Below are 23,635 nucleotides of genomic sequence, written 5' to 3' on the forward strand. Positions count from 1 at the left end.
TGTGTTTATTGCTTGGAATAAGAAGTGAAGTCCCCATTAGACGCCCTCCCCCCCCCCCCCCCCCCCCCCCCCCCCGGATTGTGCTGGGATCTCTGCTCAGTGAAGGGTTCGTCCTTGGCCTAGAATATAATAGAATGTGGTGGAGGAGACGCTTCGCCCCCGTCCAGTAAAGGGTTAGCTCACGTGGTTTTGGCTGGAAGAGCATCAGTCAGCAGTTTTCTCCAAATAAATAAAAGTCATCTCCCTGTTCAGGCGGCTGCGCCCTCCTGCGCGCTCAGTTGGAGGCGGGCGCCGCGTGGTTGAGCTGCAGTAATGTGTTGGTCGTGTAGTTCTGGAAGAGCGGCTGCAGGAACATGCCGATTGTCCCGAAGACACAGACGAACACGAAGACCCAGAGGAAGAGCCGATCGATCACCATGGCCACGTACTTCCAGTCCTCACTCACCTGCAAGGTACACAGAACGTCACATGAGGAATAGAGGCCCTGCTCTGAAATACTCTGTGCTGCTGGGGGGACGTGTCATAGACAACAGATCACAATGTACTTTTATCAGTGATGTCATCAGCAGGGGGCGGGGCTGTGACTACCTCTCAGACATGATGTACAGGCAGGTTGTCAGCAGTAATAGATGTTCCTGTAGTATAAGGTGTGGATCACATGTCATTATATCAGTGATGTCATCAGCAGGGGGCGGGGCTGTGACTACCTCTCAGACAGGATATATAGGCAGGTTGTCAGCAGTAATAGATGTTCCTGTAGTATAAGGTGTGGATCACATGTCATTATATCAGTGATGTCATCAGCAGGGGGCGGGGCTGTGACAACCTCTCAGACAGGACATACAGGCAGGTTGTCAGCAGTAATAGATGTTCCTGTAGTATAAGGAGTGGATCACATGTCATTATATCAGTGATGTCATCAGCAGGGGGCGGGGCTGTGACTACCTCAGACAGGATGTACAGGCAGGTTGTCAGCAGTAATAGATGTTCCTGTAGTATAAGGTGTGGGTCACATGTCATTATATCATTGATGTCATCAGCAGGGGGCGGGGCTGTGACTACCTCTCAGACATGATGTACAGGCAGGTTGTCAGCAGTAATAGATGTTCCTGTAGTATAAGGTGTGGATCACATGTCATTATACCAGTGATGTCATCAGCAGGGGGCGGGGCTGTGACTACCTCTCAGACAGGATGTACAGGCAGGTTGTCAGCAGTAATAGATGTTCCTGTAGTATAAGGTGTGTGTCACATGTCATTATACCAGTGATGTCATCAGCAGGGGGCGGGGCTGTGACTACCTCTCAGACAGGATATATAGGCAGGTTGTCAGCAGTAATAGATGTTCCTGTAGTATAAGGTGTGGATCACATGTCATTATATCAGTGATGTCATCAGCAGGGGGCGGGGCTGTGACTACCTCTCAGACAGGATGTACAGGCAGGTTGTCAGCAGTAATAGATGTTCCTGTGGTATAAGGTGTGGATCACATGTCATTATACCAGTGATGTCATCAGCAGGGGGCGGGGCTGTGACTACCTCTCAGACAGGATGTACAGGCAGGATGTCAGCAGTAATAGCTGTTCCTGTAGTATAAGGTGTGTGTCACATGTCATTATATCAGTGATGTCATCAGCAGGGGGCGGGGCTGTGACTACCTCTCAGACAGGATATACAGGCAGGTTGTCAGCAGTAATAGATGTTCCTGTAGTATAAGGTGTGTGTCACATGTCATTATATCAGTGATGTCATCAGCAGGGGGCGGGGCTGTGACTACCTCTCAGACAGGACATACAGGCAGGTTGTCAGCAGTAATAGATGTTCCTGTAGTATAAGGTGTGGGTCACATGTCATTATATCAGTGATGTCATCAGCAGGGGGCGGGGCTGTGACTACCTCTCAGACAGGATGTACAGGCAGGTTGTCAGCAGTAATAGCTGTTCCTGTAGTATAAGGTGTGGGTCACATGTCATTATACCAGTGATGTCATCAGCAGGGGGCGGGGCTGTTACTACCTCTCAGACATGATATACAGGCAGGTTGTCAGCAGTAATAGATGTTCCTGTAGTATAAGGTGTGTGTCACATGTCATTATACCAGTGATGTCATCAGCAGGGGGCGGGGCTGTGACTACCTCTCAGACAGGATATATAGGCAGGTTGTCAGCAGTAATAGATGTTCCTGTAGTATAAGGTGTGGATCACATGTCATTATATCAGTGATGTCATCAGCAGGGGGCGGGGCTGTGACTACCTCTCAGACAGGATGTACAGGCAGGTTGTCAGCAGTAATAGATGTTCCTGTGGTATAAGGTGTGGATCACATGTCATTATACCAGTGATGTCATCAGCAGGGGGCGGGGCTGTGACTACCTCTCAGACAGGATGTACAGGCAGGATGTCAGCAGTAATAGCTGTTCCTGTAGTATAAGGTGTGTGTCACATGTCATTATATCAGTGATGTCATCAGCAGGGGGCGGGGCTGTGACTACCTCTCAGACAGGATATACAGGCAGGTTGTCAGCAGTAATAGATGTTCCTGTAGTATAAGGTGTGTGTCACATGTCATTATATCAGTGATGTCATCAGCAGGGGGCGGGGGCTGTGACTACCTCTCAGACAGGACATACAGGCAGGTTGTCAGCAGTAATAGATGTTCCTGTAGTATAAGGTGTGGGTCACATGTCATTATATCAGTGATGTCATCAGCAGGGGGCGGGGCTGTGACTACCTCTCAGACAGGATGTACAGGCAGGTTGTCAGCAGTAATAGCTGTTCCTGTAGTATAAGGTGTGGGTCACATGTCATTATACCAGTGATGTCATCAGCAGGGGGCGGGGCTGTGACTACCTCTCAGACAGGACATACAGGCAGGTCGTCAGCAGTAATAGATGTTCCTGTAGTATAAGGTGTGGGTCACATGTCATTATGTCAGTGATGTCATCAGCAGGAGGCGGGGCTGTGACTACCTCTCAGACAGGATATAAAGGCAGGTTGTCAGCAGTAATAGATGTTCCTGTGGTATAAGGTGTGGATCACATGTCATTATATCAGTGATGTCATCAGCAGGGGGCGGGGCTGTGACTACCTCTCAGACATGATATACAGGCAGGTTGTCAGCAGTAATAGATGTTCCTGTAGTATAAGGTGTGTGATCTCATGTCATTATACCAGTGATGTCATCAGCAGGGGGCGGGGCTGTGACTACCTCTCAGACAGGATGTACAGGCAGGATGTCAGCAGTAATAGCTGTTCCTGTAGTATAAGGTGTGGATCACATGTCATTATATCAGTGATGTCATCAGCAGGGGGCGGGGCTGTGACTACCTCTCAGACAGGATATACAGGCAGGTTGTCAGCAGTAATAGATGTTCCTGTAGTATAAGGTGTGGATCACATGTCATTATATCAGTGATGTCATCAGCAGGGGGCGGGGCTGTGACTACCTCTCAGACAGGATATATAGGCAGGTTGTCAGCAGTAATAGATGTTCCTGTAGTATAAGGTGTGGATCACATGTCATTATACCAGTGATGTCATCAGCAGGGGGCGGGGCTGTGACTACCTCTCAGACAGGATGTACAGGCAGGTTGTCAGCAGTAATAGATGTTCCTGTAGTATAAGGTGTGGGTCACATGTCATTATATCAGTGATGTCATCAGCAGGGGGCGGGGCTGTGACTACCTCTCAGACAGGATGTACAGGCAGGTTGTCAGCAGTAATAGATGTTCCTGTAGTATAAGGTGTGGGTCACATGTCAGTATATCAGTGATGTCATCAGCAGGGGGCGGGGCTGTGACTACCTCTCAGACAGGATATATAGGCAGGTTGTCAGCAGTAATAGATGTTCCTGTAGTATAAGGTGTGGGTCACATGTCATTATATCAGTGATGTCATCAGTAGGGGGCGGGGCTGTGACTACCTCTCAGACATGATATACAGGCAGGTTGTCAGCAGTAATAGATGTTCCTGTAGTATAAGGTGTGGGTCACATGTCATTATATCAGTGATGTCATCAGCAGGGGGCGGGGCTGTGACTACCTCTCAGACAGGATATACAGGCAGGTTGTCAGCAGTAATAGATGTTCCTGTAGTATAAGGTGTGGGTCACATGTCATTATATCAATGATGTCATCAGCAGGGGGCGGGGCTGTGACTACCTCTCAGACAGGATATACAGGCAGGTTGTCAGCAGTAATAGATGTTCCTGTAGTATAAGGTGTGGGTCACATGTCATTATATCAGTGATGTCATCAGCAGGGGGCGGGGCTGTGACTACCTCTCAGACAGGATGTACAGGCAGGTTGTCAGTAGTAATAGATGTTCCTGTAGTATAAGGTGTGGGTCACATGTCATTATATCAGTGATGTCATCAGCAGGGGGCGGGGCTGTGACTACCTCTCAGACAGGATATACAGGCAGGTTGTCAGCAGTAATAGATGTTCCTGTAGTATAAGGTGTGGATCACATGTCATTATATCAGTGATGTCATCAGCAGGGGGCGGGGCTGTGACTACCTCTCAGACAGGATGTACAGGCAGGTTGTCAGCAGTAATAGCTGTTCCTGTAGTATAAGGTGTGGGTCACATGTCATTATACCAGTGATGTCATCAGCAGGGGGCGGGGCTGTTACTACCTCTCAGACATGATATACAGGCAGGTTGTCAGCAGTAATAGATGTTCCTGTAGTATAAGGTGTGGGTCACATGTCATTATATCAGTGATGTCATCAGCAGGGGGCGGGGCTGTGACTACCTCTCAGACAGGATGTACAGGCAGGTTGTCAGCAGTAATAGATGTTCCTGTGGTATAAGGTGTGGGTCACATGTCAGTGATGTCATCAGCAGGGGGCGGGGCTGTGACAACCTCTCAGACAGGATGTACAGGCAGGTTGTCAGCAGTAATAGATGTTCCTGTAGTATAAGGTGTGGATCACATGTCATTATATCAGTGATGTCATCAGCAGGGGGCTGTGACTACCTCTCAGACAGGATGTACAGGGAGGTTGTCAGCAGTAATAGATGTTCCTGTAGTATAAGGCGTGGATCACATGTCATTATATCAGTGATGTCATCAGCAGGGGGCGGGGCTGTGACTACCTCTCAGACAGGATGTACAGGCAGGTTGTCAGCAGTAATAGATGTTCCTGTAGTATAAGGTGTGGATCACATGTCATTATATCAGTGATGTCATCAGCAGGGGGCTGTGACTACCTCTCAGACAGGATGTACAGGGAGGTTGTCAGCAGTAATAGATGTTCCTGTAGTATAAGGCGTGGATCACATGTCATTATATCAGTGATGTCATCAGCAGGGGGCGGGGCTGTGACTACCTCTCAGACAGGATGTACAGGCAGGTTGTCAGCAGTAATAGCTGTATACATCAGATGAGACAGGGGTATACTCACACTCTGATCGTCGTCCTCGCTCTTCATGTGGTCTGCGATAAAGCGCACTCCGTCCACCGCCTCCTCCAGACCGCAGAGACACTGTCGGACCTTCCCCGTTCTGTCCCGGAAGCCATTAACCCCCTCAGGTAATTCTGGAAGCTGCCCGCCACCATATTTTTTCACTGTGGCTTGGTTGACATAGCAGGTGCACGATTTGGCGGTGTCTCGCAAAAAGAAGTTCCCCGTCGCCCTCTCCTGACTCTGCCTCTGCTGGCGCAAGCGTTGCCGAGCACAGTTCTGCCTTGGCTGCTTCATGAAGAGTAGGGTGGGCAGCTTGTCCAGGAAGACCACCTTCACCCACGGCGGCATGGTGTGTGTGGTAGGGGAGCGGTGATGGACATTGAGGACACAGACGCTGGTGACGATGGAAAACGTCACCAGGACCATAGTGAACATCAGGTACTTGCCAACCAGTGGGACGTCGAGGGATGTGGGGGGCACAATCTTAGATATAAGCAGTAAGAAGACGGTGAGCGCTAGCAGCACGGATATGCACAGCGTCATCTTCTCACCACAGTCCGAGGGCAGGTAGAAGACCAGGATGGCCAGCGAGGTGATGAGGATGCAGGGGATGATGAGGTTGATGGTGTAGAAGAGCGGCTTGCGGCGGATTATGAAGTCATAGGTGATATCCACATAAGTGGAGTCCTCGGGGTTCTCGTTCCTCCTCCCTGGCAGGGCGATGATGTCCCATTCACCGCTGGGCGTGAAGTCGTCCAGGCTGGCCACATCGCTCTTCAGCACCAGGTCGAGCTCGGTGCGGTCGTATGTCCACGATCGGAACTTCATGGTGCAGTTCTGCTGGTCAAAGGGGAAATGCTTGACCTCGATCTTGCAGGCGCTCTTGTAGATGGCGGGAGGAAGCCAGAAGATGCTCCCATCGTAGGAGACCACCGCATTAGAGTAGAAGGAGACCTCGTACATCCCGTCAGCACTGGAAGACAACAAGACAGTCTATGACAGCGTCTACCAACCGGGGTCTGGATCGGCAACGACGCCTAGCATCGGGGCCTGACATTCTCGGGTCCGAATGAATTCAAAGGCCTGCTCGGGGGTCCGAATTTATTCAAGGGCCTGCTCGGGGAACCGAATTTATTCAAGGGCCTGCTCGGGGGTCCGAATTTATTCAAGGGCCTGCTCGGCAGTGTTCCCTCTAAGCTGCGCGGGTGGGCGGCCGCGCAGCAATTATTGTGGCCCCGCTCACAATTTTATAACGCCCGCTCACTCAGCTGTGCCGGCCCCCAGCTGATTCCCCTGTCTGTTTTGCTGGCTGACGCCGCCCGCCGCACGGTCAGTTCATTTACAATACCTGACTGTGGGCTGCCGGTGGGCGGTGGCTAGTATTCAAATAGGGGGGCGGAGTCCCGGACCCGGTGGAGGCAGAGAGGGAGTGCGTGCTGTGCGGCGCAGGCTATGTTGACGTCACGTCACGTCACGTCACGTCGCATCTGATCTGAGTACCCTGCGCGCCTGGCCGTCTGCTAGCTGGTGAGGTGAGGGCATATAAAAAAAGAAGTATGTACCCCCCCTGTCCCACAGTGCTACGAATCCTCTGTTGTCCCCTGTATTACCCTGATACTGAGGAGAGCTAGACTACTATCAGACATTATACAGGGGTAATATAACTTATCTTACCCCTCACCCCTGTATTATGTCCCTGATAGCCCTCCTCACTTATATTACCCCTGTATAATGTACCCTGATAGATACCCCTTAGTTATATTACCCCTGTATAATGTACCCTGATAGATACCCCTTAGTTATATTACCCCTGTATAATGTACCCTGATAGATACCCCTTAGTTATATTACCCCTGTATAATGTACCCTGATAGATACCCCTTAGTTATATTACCCCTGTATAATGTACCCTGATAGATACCCCTTAGTTATATTACCCCTGTATAATGTACCCTGATACCCCTCAGTTATATAATCTAACTGAGGGGTATCAGGTTAAATTATACAGGGCGGGGTAATATAACTAAGGGGTATCAGTGTACATTATTATACAGGGGTAATATAACTAAGGGGTATCAGGGGACATTATTATACAGGGGTAATATAACTTAGGAGGGCTATCAGGGGACATTATACAGAGGTAATATAAATTATATTACCCCTGTATAATGTCCCCCATAACAGTGTGTCCTCCACAGGTCCCCCATAACAGTGTGTCCTCCACAGGTCCCCCATAACAGTGTGTCCTCCACAGGTCCCCCATAACAGTGTGTCCTCCACAGGTCCCCCATAACAGTGTGTCCTCCACAGGTCCCCCATAACAGTGTGTCCTCCACAGGTCCCCCATAACAGTGTGTCCTCCACAGGTCCCCCATAACAGTGTGTCCTCCACAGGTCCCCCATAACAGTGTGTCCTCCACAGGTCCCCCATAACAGTGTGTCCTCCACAGGTCCCCCATAACAGTGTGTCCTCCACAGGTCCCCCATAACAGTGTGTCCTCCACAGGTCCCCCATAACAGTGTGTCCTCCACAGGTCCCCCATAACAGTGTGTCCTCCACAGGTCCCCCATAACAGTGTGTCCTCCACAGGTCCCCCATAACAGTGTGTCCTCCACAGGTCCCCCATAACAGTGTGTCCTCCACAGGTCCCCCATAACAGTGTGTCCTCCACAGGTCCCCCATAACAGTGTGTCCTCCACAGGTCCCCCATAACAGTGTGTCCTCCACAGGTCCCCCATAACAGTGTGTCCTCCACAGGTCCCCCATAACAGTGTGTCCTCCACAGGTCCCCCATAACAGTGTGTCCTCCACAGGTCCCCCATAACAGTGTGTCCTCCACAGGTCCCCCATAACAGTGTGTCCTCCACAGGTCCCCCATAACAGTGTGTCCTCCACAGGTCCCCCATAACAGTGTGTCCTCCACAGGTCCCCCATAACAGTGTGTCCTCCACAGGTCCCCCATAACAGTGTGTCCTCCACAGGTCCCCCATAACAGTGTGTCCTCCACAGGTCCCCCATAACAGTGTGTCCTCCACAGGTCCCCCATAACAGTGTGTCCTCCACAGGTCCCCCATAACAGTGTGTCCTCCACAGGTCCCCCATAACAGTGTGTCCTCCACAGGTCCCCCATAACAGTGTGTCCTCCACAGGTCCCCCATAACAGTGTGTCCTCCACAGGTCCCCCATAACAGTGTGTCCTCCACAGGTCCCCCATAACAGTGTGTCCTCCACAGGTCCCCCATAACAGTGTGTCCTCCACAGGTCCCCCATAACAGTGTGTCCTCCACAGGTCCCCCATAACAGTGTGTCCTCCACAGGTCCCCCATAACAGTGTGTCCTCCACAGGTCCCCCATAACAATACCCAAAGGAAAAAAACTATTTTAAAAACCTGCTGTTTCTCTAGATGGCCTTATGTTTATGGTAGTGGTAATAGAGTCTCCAGGGTCTATAAAAGCAGCTACACTATTTTTACAGACCTTTGAGACTCTATTAACACTACTATTAACATAAGGTCATCTAGAGGAAAAGCAGGTTTTTAAAATTCTTTTTTTTTTCCCCCTTTAGGTGTTAGAGCAATCTAATGAAAGTTATGTTTTAACACCTAAAGAGATGAAAAAATAAATAAAAACCTACGGTGTCTCTAGATGACCTTATGTTGATAGTAGTGTTAATAGAGTTTCAATGGTTTGTAAAAATAGTTGCTTTTATAGACCCTTGAGACTATTACCACTACTATCAACATAATGTCATCTAGAGAAACAGCAGCTTTTTTAAATTATTTTTTTCCTTATTAAAGCAATCAAATGAAAGTTATGTTTTAACATAAGGGTCAGAAACTGGGTTTTGTTTGGCCTCTTGGTTATTAGTTTTTCTATGTAAGTTCTCTGGATCAAAGATTTTTTTTCCCTGTATGGTTTATATATGGAGAGCAATGTCCAGTGATAACAGAGAGGACTATACTGTATTGTACGGGATGGTGCAGGGGTTTGTATGCTCTTTGAAGTGACAATTATCTTAGGTTTTCCTATCGCCCACCTTTGATGGCGCTGTGCACAGCTCTGAGCCGATCCCGCTCAGCAGCTGCGAAGGCTTAGAGGGAACACTGCTGCTCGGGGAACCAAATTTATTCAAGGGCCTGCTCGGGGGTCCGAATTTATTCAAGGGCCTGCTCGGGGGTCCGAATTTATTCAAGGGCCTGCTCGGGGGTCCGAATTTATTCAAGGGCCTGCTCGGGGGTCCGAATTTATTCAAGGGCCTGCTCGGGGGTCCGAATTTATTCAAGGGCCTGCTCGGGGGCCGGAATTTATTCAAGGGCCTGCTCGGGGGTCCGAATTAATTCAAGGGCCTGCTCGGGGGTCCGAATGAATTCAAGGGCCTGCTCGGGGGTCCGAATTAATTCAAGGGCCTGCTAGGGGTCTGAAAACTTTCAAGGTGTGAAGAAATAATATTAATATAATAATAATTAATAAGCCCTCCCCAGATGTGGGTGTGCGGCAGGGGGCTGTGCACTCTTCCTGCCCCCTCCTGCAGGGGGCGCTTTCACTCACTTGTTGTAGAGGACGACGTCCGGCAGCCAGATGTGTTTGGAGGGCAGACGCACTTTCTTCATGTTGTCGAACTCGGCCGGGTTCCAGGTGAGTCTGTAGTCCTCCCACTCCTGCAGCAGAGGAGACCGTCAGCCCTATCTACAGCCTGCAGCTCTCTGATATCTTAAAGCCTCACAATAATCAAGATCTCTGCTTACTGTCAGTGAATGGGAACAACCTATAATTCCTGGAGGATTCTTACAATCAATCAAATCTAGTCTAGACAATCCGCTGTGAGAGATCAGAAGTCATATTCAACATGAGATACTGCATGAGAAGACATATGCGGGGGAGGGGCCGACAACCAGAAGTGAAACAAGTCACTGAGCGATTACCTGAGTCAGCCAAACATTCGTCGTCATTATCTGTTCCCGTTCATGCTGAAAAACAAGAAAGACACATTTATTATCGAGTGACATCACTGAGAATGCCGCCTATCCATCACTAGAGATCAGCGGTGACATCACTGAGAATGCAGCCTATCCATCACTAGAGATCAGCGGTGACATCACTGAGAATGCAGTCTATCCATCACTAGAGATCAGCGGTGACATCACTGAGAATGCAGTCTATCCATCACTAGAGATCAGCGGTGACATCACTGAGAATGCAGCCTGTCCATTCACTAGAGATCAGCGGTGACATCACTGAGAATGCAGCCTATCCATCACTAGAGATCAGCGGTGATATCACTGAGAATGCCGCCTATCCATCACTAGAGATCAGCGGTGACATCACTGAGAATGCAGCCTATCACTAGAGAACAGCGGTGACATCACTGAGACTGCAGCCTATCCATCACTAGAGATCAGCGGTGACATCACTGAGAATGCAGCCTATCCATCACTAGAGATCAGCGGTGACATCACTGAGAATGCAGCCTATCCATCACTAGAGATCAGCGGTGACATCACTGAGAATGCAGCCTATCACTACAGATCAGCGGTGACATCACTGAGAATGCCGCCGATCCATCACTAGAGATCAGCGGTGACATCACTGAGAATGCCGCCGATCCATCACTAGAGATCAGCGGTGACATCACTGAGAATGCAGCCTATCCATCACTAGAGATCAGCGGTGACATCACTGAGAATGCAGCCTATCCATTCACTAGAGATCAGCGGTGACATCACTGAGAATGCCGCCTATCCATCACTAGAGATCAGCGGTGACATCACTGAGAATGCAGCCTGTCCATCACTAGAGATCAGCGGTGACATCACTGAGACTGCAGCCTATCCATCACTAGAGATCAGCGGTGACATCACTGAGAATGCCGCCTATCCATCACTAGAGATCAGCGGTGACATCACTGAGAATGCAGCCTATCCATCACTAGAGATCAGCGGTGACATCACTGAGAATGCAGCCTATCACTAGAGATCAGCGGTGACATCACTGAGAATGCCGCCTATCCATCACTAGAGATCAGCGGTGACATCACTGAGAATGCAGCCTATCACTACAGATCAGCGGTGACATCACTGAGAATGCAGCCTATCCATTCACTAGAGATCAGCGGTGACATCACTGATAATGGAGCCTATCCATCACTAGAGATCAGCGGTGACATCACTGATAATGCAGCCTATCAATCACTAGAGATCAGCGGTGACATCACTGAGAATGCAGCCTATCCATCACTAGAGATCAGCGGTGACATCACTGAGAATGCTGCCTATCCATCACTAGAGATCAGCGGTGACATCACTGAGAATGCAGCCTATCAATCACTAGAGATCAGCGGTGACATCACTGAGAATGCAGTCTATCCATCACTAGAGATCAGCGGTGACATCTCTGAGAATGCCGCCTATCCATCACTAGAGATCAGCGGTGACATCACTGAGAATGCCGCCTATCCATCACTAGAGATCAGCGGTGACATCACTGAGAATGCAGCCTATCATTAGAGAACAGCGGTGACATCACTGAGACTGCAGCCTATCCATCACTAGAGATCAGCGGTGACATCACTGAGAATGCAGCCTATCCATCACTAGAGATCAGCGGTGACATCACTGAGAATGCAGCCTATCCATCACTAGAGATCAGCGCTGACATCACTGAGAATGCAGCCTATCCATCACTAGAGATCAGCGGTGACATCACTGAGAATGCCGCCGATCCATCACTAGAGATCAGCGGTGACATCACTGAGAATGCAGCCTATCCATCACTAGAGATCAGCGGTGACATCACTGAGAATGCAGCCTATCCATTCACTAGAGATCAGCGGTGACATCACTGAGAATGCCGCCTATCCATCACTAGAGATCAGCGGTGACATCACTGAGAATGCAGCCTGTCCATCACTAGAGATCAGCGGTGACATCACTGAGACTGCAGCCTATCCATCACTAGAGATCAGCGGTGACATCACTGAGAATGCCGCCTATCCATCACTAGAGATCAGCGGTGACATCACTGAGAATGCCGCCTATCCATTCACTAGAGGTCAGTGGTGACATCACTGAGAATGCAGCCTATCCATCACTAGAGATCAGCGGTGACATCACTGAGAATGCAGCCTATCACTAGAGATCAGCGGTGACATCACTGAGAATGCAGCCTGTCCATCACTAGAGATCAGCGGTGACATCACTGAGAATGCCGCCTATCCATCACTAGAGATCAGAGGTGACATCACTGAGAATGCAGCCTATCCATCACTAGAGATCAGCGGTGACATCACTGAGAATGCAGCCTATCCATCACTAGAGATCAGCGGTGACATCACTGAGAATGCAGCCTATCCATCACTAGAGATCAGCGGTGACATCTCTGAGAATGCAGCCTATCCATCACTAGAGATCAGCGGTGACATCACTGAGAATGCAGCCTATCCATCACTAGAGATCAGCGCTGACATCACTGAGAATGCAGCCTATCCATCACTAGAGATCAGCGGTGACATCACTGAGAATGCCGCCGATCCATCACTAGAGATCAGCGGTGACATCACTGAGAATGCAGCCTATCCATCACTAGAGATCAGCGGTGACATCACTGAGAATGCAGCCTATCCATTCACTAGAGATCAGCGGTGACATCACTGAGAATGCCGCCTATCCATCACTAGAGATCAGCGGTGACATCACTGAGAATGCAGCCTGTCCATCACTAGAGATCAGCGGTGACATCACTGAGACTGCAGCCTATCCATCACTAGAGATCAGCGGTGACATCACTGAGAATGCCGCCTATCCATCACTAGAGATCAGCGGTGACATCACTGAGAATGCAGCCTATCCATCACTAGAGATCAGCGGTGACATCACTGAGAATGCAGCCTATCACTAGAGATCAGCGGTGACATCACTGAGAATGCCGCCTATCCATCACTAGAGATCAGCGGTGACATCACTGAGAATGCAGCCTATCACTACAGATCAGCGGTGACATCACTGAGAATGCAGCCTATCCATTCACTAGAGATCAGCGGTGACATCACTGATAATGGAGCCTATCCATCACTAGAGATCAGCGGTGACATCACTGATAATGCAGCCTATCAATCACTAGAGATCAGCGGTGACATCACTGAGAATGCAGCCTATCCATCACTAGAGATCAGCGGTGACATCACTGAGAATGCTGCCTATCCATCACTAGAGATCAGCGGTGACATCACTGAGAATGCAGCCTATCAATCACTAGAGATCAGCGGTGACATCACTGAGAATGCAGTCTATCCATCACTAGAGATCAGCGGTGACATCTCTGAGAATGCCGCCTATCCATCACTAGAGATCAGCGGTGACATCACTGAGAATGCCGCCTATCCATCACTAGAGATCAGCGGTGACATCACTGAGAATGCAGCCTATCACTAGAGAACAGCGGTGACATCACTGAGACTGCAGCCTATCCATCACTAGAGATCAGCGGTGACATCACTGAGAATGCAGCCTATCCATCACTAGAGATCAGCGGTGACATCACTGAGAATGCAGCCTATCCATCACTAGAGATCAGCGCTGACATCACTGAGAATGCAGCCTATCCATCACTAGAGATCAGCGGTGACATCACTGAGAATGCCGCCGATCCATCACTAGAGATCAGCGGTGACATCACTGAGAATGCAGCCTATCCATCACTAGAGATCAGCGGTGACATCACTGAGAATGCAGCCTATCCATTCACTAGAGATCAGCGGTGACATCACTGAGAATGCCGCCTATCCATCACTAGAGATCAGCGGTGACATCACTGAGAATGCAGCCTGTCCATCACTAGAGATCAGCGGTGACATCACTGAGACTGCAGCCTATCCATCACTAGAGATCAGCGGTGACATCACTGAGAATGCCGCCTATCCATCACTAGAGATCAGCGGTGACATCACTGAGAATGCCGCCTATCCATTCACTAGAGGTCAGTGGTGACATCACTGAGAATGCAGCCTATCCATCACTAGAGATCAGCGGTGACATCACTGAGAATGCAGCCTATCACTAGAGATCAGCGGTGACATCACTGAGAATGCAGCCTGTCCATCACTAGAGATCAGCGGTGACATCACTGAGAATGCCGCCTATCCATCACTAGAGATCAGAGGTGACATCACTGAGAATGCAGCCTATCCATCACTAGAGATCAGCGGTGACATCACTGAGAATGCAGCCTATCCATCACTAGAGATCAGCGGTGACATCACTGAGAATGCAGCCTATCCATCACTAGAGATCAGCGGTGACATCTCTGAGAATGCAGCCTATCCATCACTAGAGATCAGCGGTGACATCACTGAGAATGCCGCCTATCCATCACTAGAGATCAGCGGTGACATCACTGAGAATGGAGCCTATCCATCACTAGAAATCAGCGGTGACATCACTGAGAATGCAGCCTATCCATCACTAGAGATCAGCGGTGACATCACTGAGAATGCAGCCTATCCGTCACTAGAGATCAGCGGTGACATCACTGAGAATGCCGCCTATCACTAGAGATCAGCGGTGACATCAGTGAGAGTGCAGCCTATCCATCACTAGAGATCAGCGGTGACATCACTGAGAATGCAGCCTATCACTAGAGATCAGCGGTGACATCACTCAGAATGCAGCCTATCCATCACTAGAGATCAGCAGTGACATCACTGAGAATGCAACCTATCCATCACTAGAGATCAGCGGTGACATCACTGAGAATGCCGCCTATCCATCACTAGAGATCAGCGGTGCCATCACTGAGAATGCAGCCTATCCATCACTAGAGATCAGCGGTGACATCACTGAGAATGCCGCCTATCCATCACTAGAGATCAGCGGTGACATCACTGAGAATGCCGCCTATCCATTCACTAGAGATCAGCGGTGACATCACTGAGAATGCAGCCTATCCATCACTAGAGATCAGCGGTGACATCACTGAGAATGCCGCCTATCCATTCACTAGAGATCAGCGGTGACATCACTGAGAATGCAGCCTATCCATCACTAGAGATCAGCGGTGACATCACTCAGAATGCAGCCTATCACTAGAGATCAGCGGTGACATCACTGAGAATGCAGCCTATCCATCATTAGAGATCAGCGGTGACATCTCTGAGAATGCAGCCTATCACTAGAGATCAGCGGTGACATCACTGAGAATGCAGCCTATCATTCAGTAGAGATCAGCGGTGACATCACTGAGAATGCAGCCTATCATTCAGTAGAGATCAGCGGCGCCATCACTCACCACGCTGATCAGCTGTGCCAGGGATACCATCAGCTGGACGGTGACCTGTTCGGAGCCATTGGTGGCGGGACGGATCAGCTTGTTGTATTGGGACGGGTCCAGCAGGAATTCCACCAGCCGCTCCTCGGTGTCGGTGCCCAGGCTCTCTGTGATACAGGACACTACAGTCAGGCTGGAGAGGAGACGAGGGGAGCACTGACCCTTTCAGGCTTGTTTTGCGTATTTTTAGTTCTTTCTGTTCCTGGAAAGCTGGGTGCCATTCCCAAGAGAGGATCTGCCGCTGCGCGATGAGCGCCGCGCTGTACACGACCCTGACAGCAGCCGCTCGTCTCCCCTCAAGGTCACAGATTCACACTTTCCGGGTGAGAGGAGCGGATACTTCACAGCCTCACACTGACACCAGGAGCCGCTAATGGTGCCCAGGGACCGTCACATGATGGGTCAGACATAATACAGCAGGCAGTATCACACAGGACAGGATTAGATACACAGCTCAGCAGACTGTATCACACAGGACAGGATTAGATACACAGCTCAGCAGTCAGTATCACACAGGATAGGATTAGATACCCAGCTCAGCAGACTGTATCACACAGGATAGGATTAGATACACAGCTCTGCAGACAGTATCACACAGGACAGGATTAGATACACAGCTCAGCAGACTGTATCACACAGGATAGGATTAGATACACAGCTCAGCAGACTGTATCACACAGGACAGGATTAGATACACAGCTCAGCAGACTGTATCACACAGGATAGGATTAGATACACAGCTCAGCAGTCAGTATCACACAGGATAGGATTAGATACACTGCTCAGCAGACTGTATCACACAGGACAGGATTAGATACACAGCTCAGCAGTCAGTATCACACAGGATAGGATTAGATACCCAGCTCAGCAGACTGTATCACACAGGATAGGATTAGATACACAGCTCTGCAGACAGTATCACACAGGACAGGATTAGATACACAGCTCAGCAGACTGTATCACACAGGATAGGATTAGATACACAGCTCAGCAGTCAGTATCACACAGGATAGGATTAGATACACAGCTCAGCAGACAGTATCACACAGGACAGGATTAGATACACAGCTCAGCAGGCAGTATCACACAGGACAGGATTAGATACACAGCTCAGCAGACAGTATCACACAGGACAGGATTAGATACACAGCTCAGCAGACCGTATCACACAGGATAGGATTAGATACACAGCTCAGCAGACCGTATCACACAGGATAGGATTAGATACACAGCTCAGCAGTCAGTATCACACAGGATAGCATTAGATACACAGCTCAGCAGACTGTATCACACAGGATAGGATTAGATACACAGCTCAGCAGACAGTATCACACAGGATTAGATACACAGCTCAGCAGTCAGTATCACACAGGATAGGATTAGATACACAGCTCAGCAGACTGTATCACACAGGATAGGATTAGATACACAGCTCAACAGTCAGTATCACACAGGATAGGATTAGATACACAGCTCAGCAGACTGTATCACACAGGATAGGATTAGATACATAGCTCAGCAGTCAGTATCACACAGGATAGGATTAGATACACAGCTCAGCACACTGTATCACACAGGACAGGATTAGATACACAGCTCAGCAGACTGTATCACACAGGATAGGATTAGATACACCGCTCAGCAGACAGTATCACACAGGATAGGATTAGATACACAGCTCAGCAGACAGTATCACACAGGATAGGATTAGATACACAGCTCAGCAGACAGTATCACACAGGATAGGATTAGATACATAGCTCAGCAGTCAGTATCACACAGGATAGGATTAGATACACAGCTCAGCACACTGTATCACACAGGACAGGATTAGATACACAGCTCAGCAGACTGTATCACACAGGATAGGATTAGATACACAGCTCAGCAGACAGTATCACACAGGACAGGATTAGATACACAGCTCAGCAGACAGTATCACACAGGACAGGATTAGATACACAGCTCAGCAGACTGTATCACATAAGAGAGGATTAGATACACCGCTCAGCAGAATGTATCACACAGGATAGCATTAGATACACAGCTCAGCAGACAGTATCACACAGGACAGGATTAGATACACAGCTCAGCAGACAGTATCACACAGGACAGGATTAGATACACAGCTCAGCAGACTGTATCACATAAGAGAGGATTAGATACACCGCTCAGCAGAATGTATCACACAGGATAGCATTAGATACACAGCTCAGCAGACAGTATCACACAGGACAGGATTAGATACACAGCTCAGCAGACAGTATCACACAGGATAGGATTAGATACACAGCTCAGCAGACAGTATCACACAGGAGAGGATTAGATACACCGCTCAGCAGGCTGTATCACACAGGATAGGATTAGATACACAGCTCAGCAGACAGTATCACACAGGAGAGGATTAGATACACCGCTCAGCAGGCTGTATCACACAGGATAGGATTAGATACACCGCTCAGCAGACTGTATCACACAGGAGAAGATTAGATACACAGCTCAGCAGACTGTATCACACAGGATAGGATTAGATACACAGCTCAGCAGACAGTATCACACAGGATAGATAGAAAATAGATGATAGCCACAATGCACATATATATACACAGGACAGAGGATGGACACAATGTACATATATACACAGGACAGAGGATGGACACAATGTACATATATACACAGGACAGAGGATGGACACAATGTACATATATATATATACACAGGACAGAGGATGGACACAATGTACATATATATACAGGACAGAGGATGGACACAATGTACATATATACACAGGACAGAGGATGGACACAATGTACATATATACACAGGACAGAGGATGGACACAATGTACATATATACACAGGACAGAGGATGGACACAATGTACATATATATATATACACAGGACAGAGGATGGACACAATGTACATATATACACAGGACAGAGGATGGACACAATGTACATATATACACAGGACAGAGGATGGACACAATGTACATATATACACACAGGACAGAGGATGGACACAATGTACATATATACACACAGGACAGAGGATGGACACAATGTACATATATACACACAGGACAGAGGATGGACACAATGTACATATATACACAGGACAGAGGATGGACACAATGTACATATATACACAGGACAGAGGATGGACACAATGTACATATATACACAGGACACAGGATGGACACAATGTACATATATACACAGGATGGACACAATGTACATATATACACAGGACAGAGGATGGACACAATGTACATATATACACAGGACAGAGGATGGACACAATGTACATATATACACAGGACAGAGGATGGACACAATGTACATATATATATATACACAGGACAGAGGATGGACACAATGTACATATATACACAGGACAGAGGATGGACACAATGTACATATATACACAGGACAGAGGATGGACACAATGTACATATATACACAGGACAGAGGATGGACACAATGTACATATATACACAGGACAGAGGATAGACACAATGTACATATATACACAGGACAGAGGATGGACACAATGTACATATATACACAGGACAGAGGATGGACACAATGTACATATATACACAGGACAGAGGATGGACACAATGTACATATATATACAGGACAGAGGATGGACACAATGTACATATATATATACACAGGACAGAGGATGGACACAATGTACATATATACACAGGACAGAGGATGGACACAATGTACATATATACACAGGACAGAGGATGGACACAATGTACATATATACACAGGACAGAGGATGGACACAATGTACATATATATACAGGACAGAGGATGGACACAATGTACATATATACACAGGACAGAGGATGGACACAATGTACATATATACACAGGACAGAGGATGGACACAATGTACATATATACACAGGACAGAGGATGGACACAATGTACATATATACACAGGACAGAGGATGGACACAATGTACATATATATATATACACAGGACAGAGGATGGACACAATGTACATATATATACACAGGACAGAGGATGGACACAATGTACATATATACACAGGACAGAGGATAGACACAATGTACATATATATACACAGGACAGAGGATGGACACAATGTACATATATACACAGGACAGAGGATGGACACAATGTACATATATACACAGGACAGAGGATGGACACAATGTACATATATACACAGGACAGAGGATGGACACAATGTACATATATACACAGGACAGAGGATGGACACAATGTACATATATACACAGGACAGAGGATGGACACAATGTACATATATATACACAGGACAGAGGATGGACACAATGTACATATATACACAGGACAGAGGATGGACACAATGTACATATATACACAGGACAGAGGATGGACACAATGTACATATATACACAGGACAGAGGATGGACACAATGTACATATATACACAGGACAGAGGATGGACACAATGTACATATATATATATACACAGGACAGAGGATGGACACAATGTACATATATACACAGGACAGAGGATGGACACAATGTACATATATACACAGGACAGAGGATGGACACAATGTACATATATACACACAGGACAGAGGATGGACACAATGTACATATATACACAGGACAGAGGATAGACACAATGTACATATATACACAGGACAGAGGATGGACACAATGTACATATATACACAGGACAGAGGATGGACACAATGTACATATATACACAGGACAGAGGATGGACACAATGTACATATATACACAGGACAGAGGATGGACACAATGTACATATATACACAGGACAGAGGATGGACACAATGTACATATATACACAGGACAGAGGATGGACACAATGTACATATATACACAGGACAGAGGATGGACACAATGTACATATATATACACAGGACAGAGGATGGACACAATGTACATATATACACAGGACACAGGATGGACACAATGTACATATATACACAGGATGGACACAATGTACATATATACACAGGACAGAGGATGGACACAATGTACATATATACACAGGACAGAGGATGGACACAATGTACATATATACACAGGACAGAGGATGGACACAATGTACATATATATATATACACAGGACAGAGGATGGACACAATGTACATATATACACAGGACAGAGGATGGACACAATGTACATATATACACAGGACAGAGGATGGACACAATGTACATATATACACAGGACAGAGGATGGACACAATGTACATATATACACAGGACAGAGGATAGACACAATGTACATATATACACAGGACAGAGGATGGACACAATGTACATATATACACAGGACAGAGGATGGACACAATGTACATATATACACAGGACAGAGGATGGACACAATGTACATATATATACAGGACAGAGGATGGACACAATGTACATATATATATACACAGGACAGAGGATGGACACAATGTACATATATACACAGGACAGAGGATGGACACAATGTACATATATACACAGGACAGAGGATGGACACAATGTACATATATACACAGGACAGAGGATGGACACAATGTACATATATATACAGGACAGAGGATGGACACAATGTACATATATACACAGGACAGAGGATGGACACAATGTACATATATACACAGGACAGAGGATGGACACAATGTACATATATACACAGGACAGAGGATGGACACAATGTACATATATACACAGGACAGAGGATGGACACAATGTACATATATACACAGGACAGAGGATGGACACAATGTACATATATACACAGGACAGAGGATGGACACAATGTACATATATACACAGGACAGAGGATGGACACAATGTACATATATACACAGGACAGAGGATGGACACAATGTACATATATACACACAGGACAGAGGATGGACACAATGTACATATATACACAGGACAGAGGATGGACACAATGTACATATATACACAGGACAGAGGATGGACACAATGTACATATATACACAGGACAGAGGATGGACACAATGTACATATATACACAGGACAGAGGATGGACACAATGTACATATATATATATACACAGGACAGAGGATGGACACAATGTACATATATATACACAGGACAGAGGATGGACACAATGTACATATATACACAGGACAGAGGATAGACACAATGTACATATATATACACAGGACAGAGGATGGACACAATGTACATATATACACAGGACAGAGGATGGACACAATGTACATATATACACAGGACAGAAGATGGACACAATGTACATATATACACAGGACAGAGGATGGACACAATGTACATATATACACAGGACAGAGGATGGACACAATGTACATATATACACAGGACAGAGGATGGACACAATGTACATATATACACAGGACAGAGGATGGACACAATGTACATATATACACAGGACAGAGGATGGACACAATGTACATATATACACAGGACAGAGGATGGACACAATGTACATCTATACACAGGACAGAGGATGGACACAATGTACATATATACACAGGACAGAGGATGGACACAATGTACATATATACACAGGACAGAGGATGGACACAATGTACATATATATACAGGACAGAGGATGGACACAATGTACATATATATACAGGACAGAGGATGGACACAATGTACATATATACACAGGACAGAGGATGGACACAATGTACATATATACACAGGACAGAGGATGGACACAATGTACATATATATATACACAGGACAGAGGATGGACACAATGTACATCTATACACAGGACAGAGGATGGACACAATGTACATATATACACAGGACAGAGGATGGACACAATGTACATATATATACAGAGGATGGACACAATGTACATATATACACAGGACAGAGGATGGACACAATGTACATATATACACAGGACAGAGGATGGACACAATGTACATATATACACAGGACAGAGGATGGACACAATGTACATCTATACACAGGACAGAGGATGGACACAATGTACATATATATACACAGGACAGAGGATGGACACAATGTACATATATACACAGGACAGAGGATGGACACAATGTACATATATACACAGGACAGAGGATGGACACAATGTACATATATATACAGGACAGAGGATGGACACAATGTACATATATACACAGGACAGAGGATGGACACAATGTACATATATACACAGGACAGAGGATGGACACAATGTACATATATACACAGGACAGAGGATGGACACAATGTACATATACACACAGGACAGAGGATGGACACAATGTACATATACACACAGGACAGAGGATGGACACAATGTACATATATATACAGGACAGAGGATGGACACAATGTACATATATACACAGGACAGAGGATGGACACAATGTACATATACACACAGGACAGAGGATGGACACAATGTACATATATACACAGGACAGAGGATGGACACAATGTACATATATACACAGGACAGAGGATGGACACAATGTACATATATATTACACTCTTCCTCAGTATCCACCAGCATATCTGCCTGGTATATACAGGAGGTGATATTATGGGGTATAATATACTGGTGTATATACTCCGATCAGAGATGTTTTGGGGCCCCAGTAAGGCATGCTCCGGGGCCCCAGCTTCCTTAGGGCAGACTCCGGGGCCGCAGTAAGGCATGCCCCGGTCAGGGATGCTCCGGGCCCCGGTACTCACTTGTGACGAGGCCGAACAGGCTGAGGTGCAGGACGAGGAGGAGAACCGTCATCCTGCTGCCGCCGCCTTACAGCCGCATGTGTCCCCGGCCGCCGAGCTCTCCACCGGGACTAGTCCGCAGCCTGCCCGGGGTTCATCCTGCCCGCGTCCTGGATCCCGGTACTGAGTGC

General features: G+C 47.3%; 1 protein-coding gene across 1 annotated transcript; it reads right to left on the reverse strand.

Moving 5' to 3' along the window:
- CHRNB2 (cholinergic receptor nicotinic beta 2 subunit) lies at positions 1-23,635 on the reverse strand. Its single transcript, XM_040412140.1, has 6 exons — positions 23,466-23,635; positions 15,688-15,833; positions 10,332-10,376; positions 9,958-10,067; positions 5,406-6,381; positions 1-445 (listed from the first exon to the last, which is right to left on the reverse strand). Exons 1-6 carry the CDS (start codon positions 23,515-23,517, stop codon positions 275-277), a joined length of 1,500 nt encoding a protein of 499 aa, XP_040268074.1. The 5' UTR covers positions 23,518-23,635; the 3' UTR covers positions 1-274.

The sequence above is a fragment of the Bufo bufo genome, chromosome 11 (genome assembly GCF_905171765.1).
Source record: "Bufo bufo chromosome 11, aBufBuf1.1, whole genome shotgun sequence".
Classification (NCBI taxonomy): Eukaryota; Metazoa; Chordata; class Amphibia; order Anura; family Bufonidae; genus Bufo; species Bufo bufo.

Coding starts and splice junctions, on each gene's coding strand:
- CHRNB2 (XM_040412140.1), bottom strand. CDS start 23,517: ATGACGGTTCTCCTCCTCGTCCTGCACCTCAGCCTGTTCGGCCTCGTC. Junction 10,377..15,687: donor TGGCACAGCTGATCAGCGTG/GTGAGTGATGGC, acceptor CTTGTTTTTCAG/CATGAACGGGAACAGATAAT. Junction 446..5,405: donor GCGAGGACGACGATCAGAGT/GTGAGTATACCC, acceptor TGTACCTTGCAG/GTGAGTGAGGACTGGAAGTA.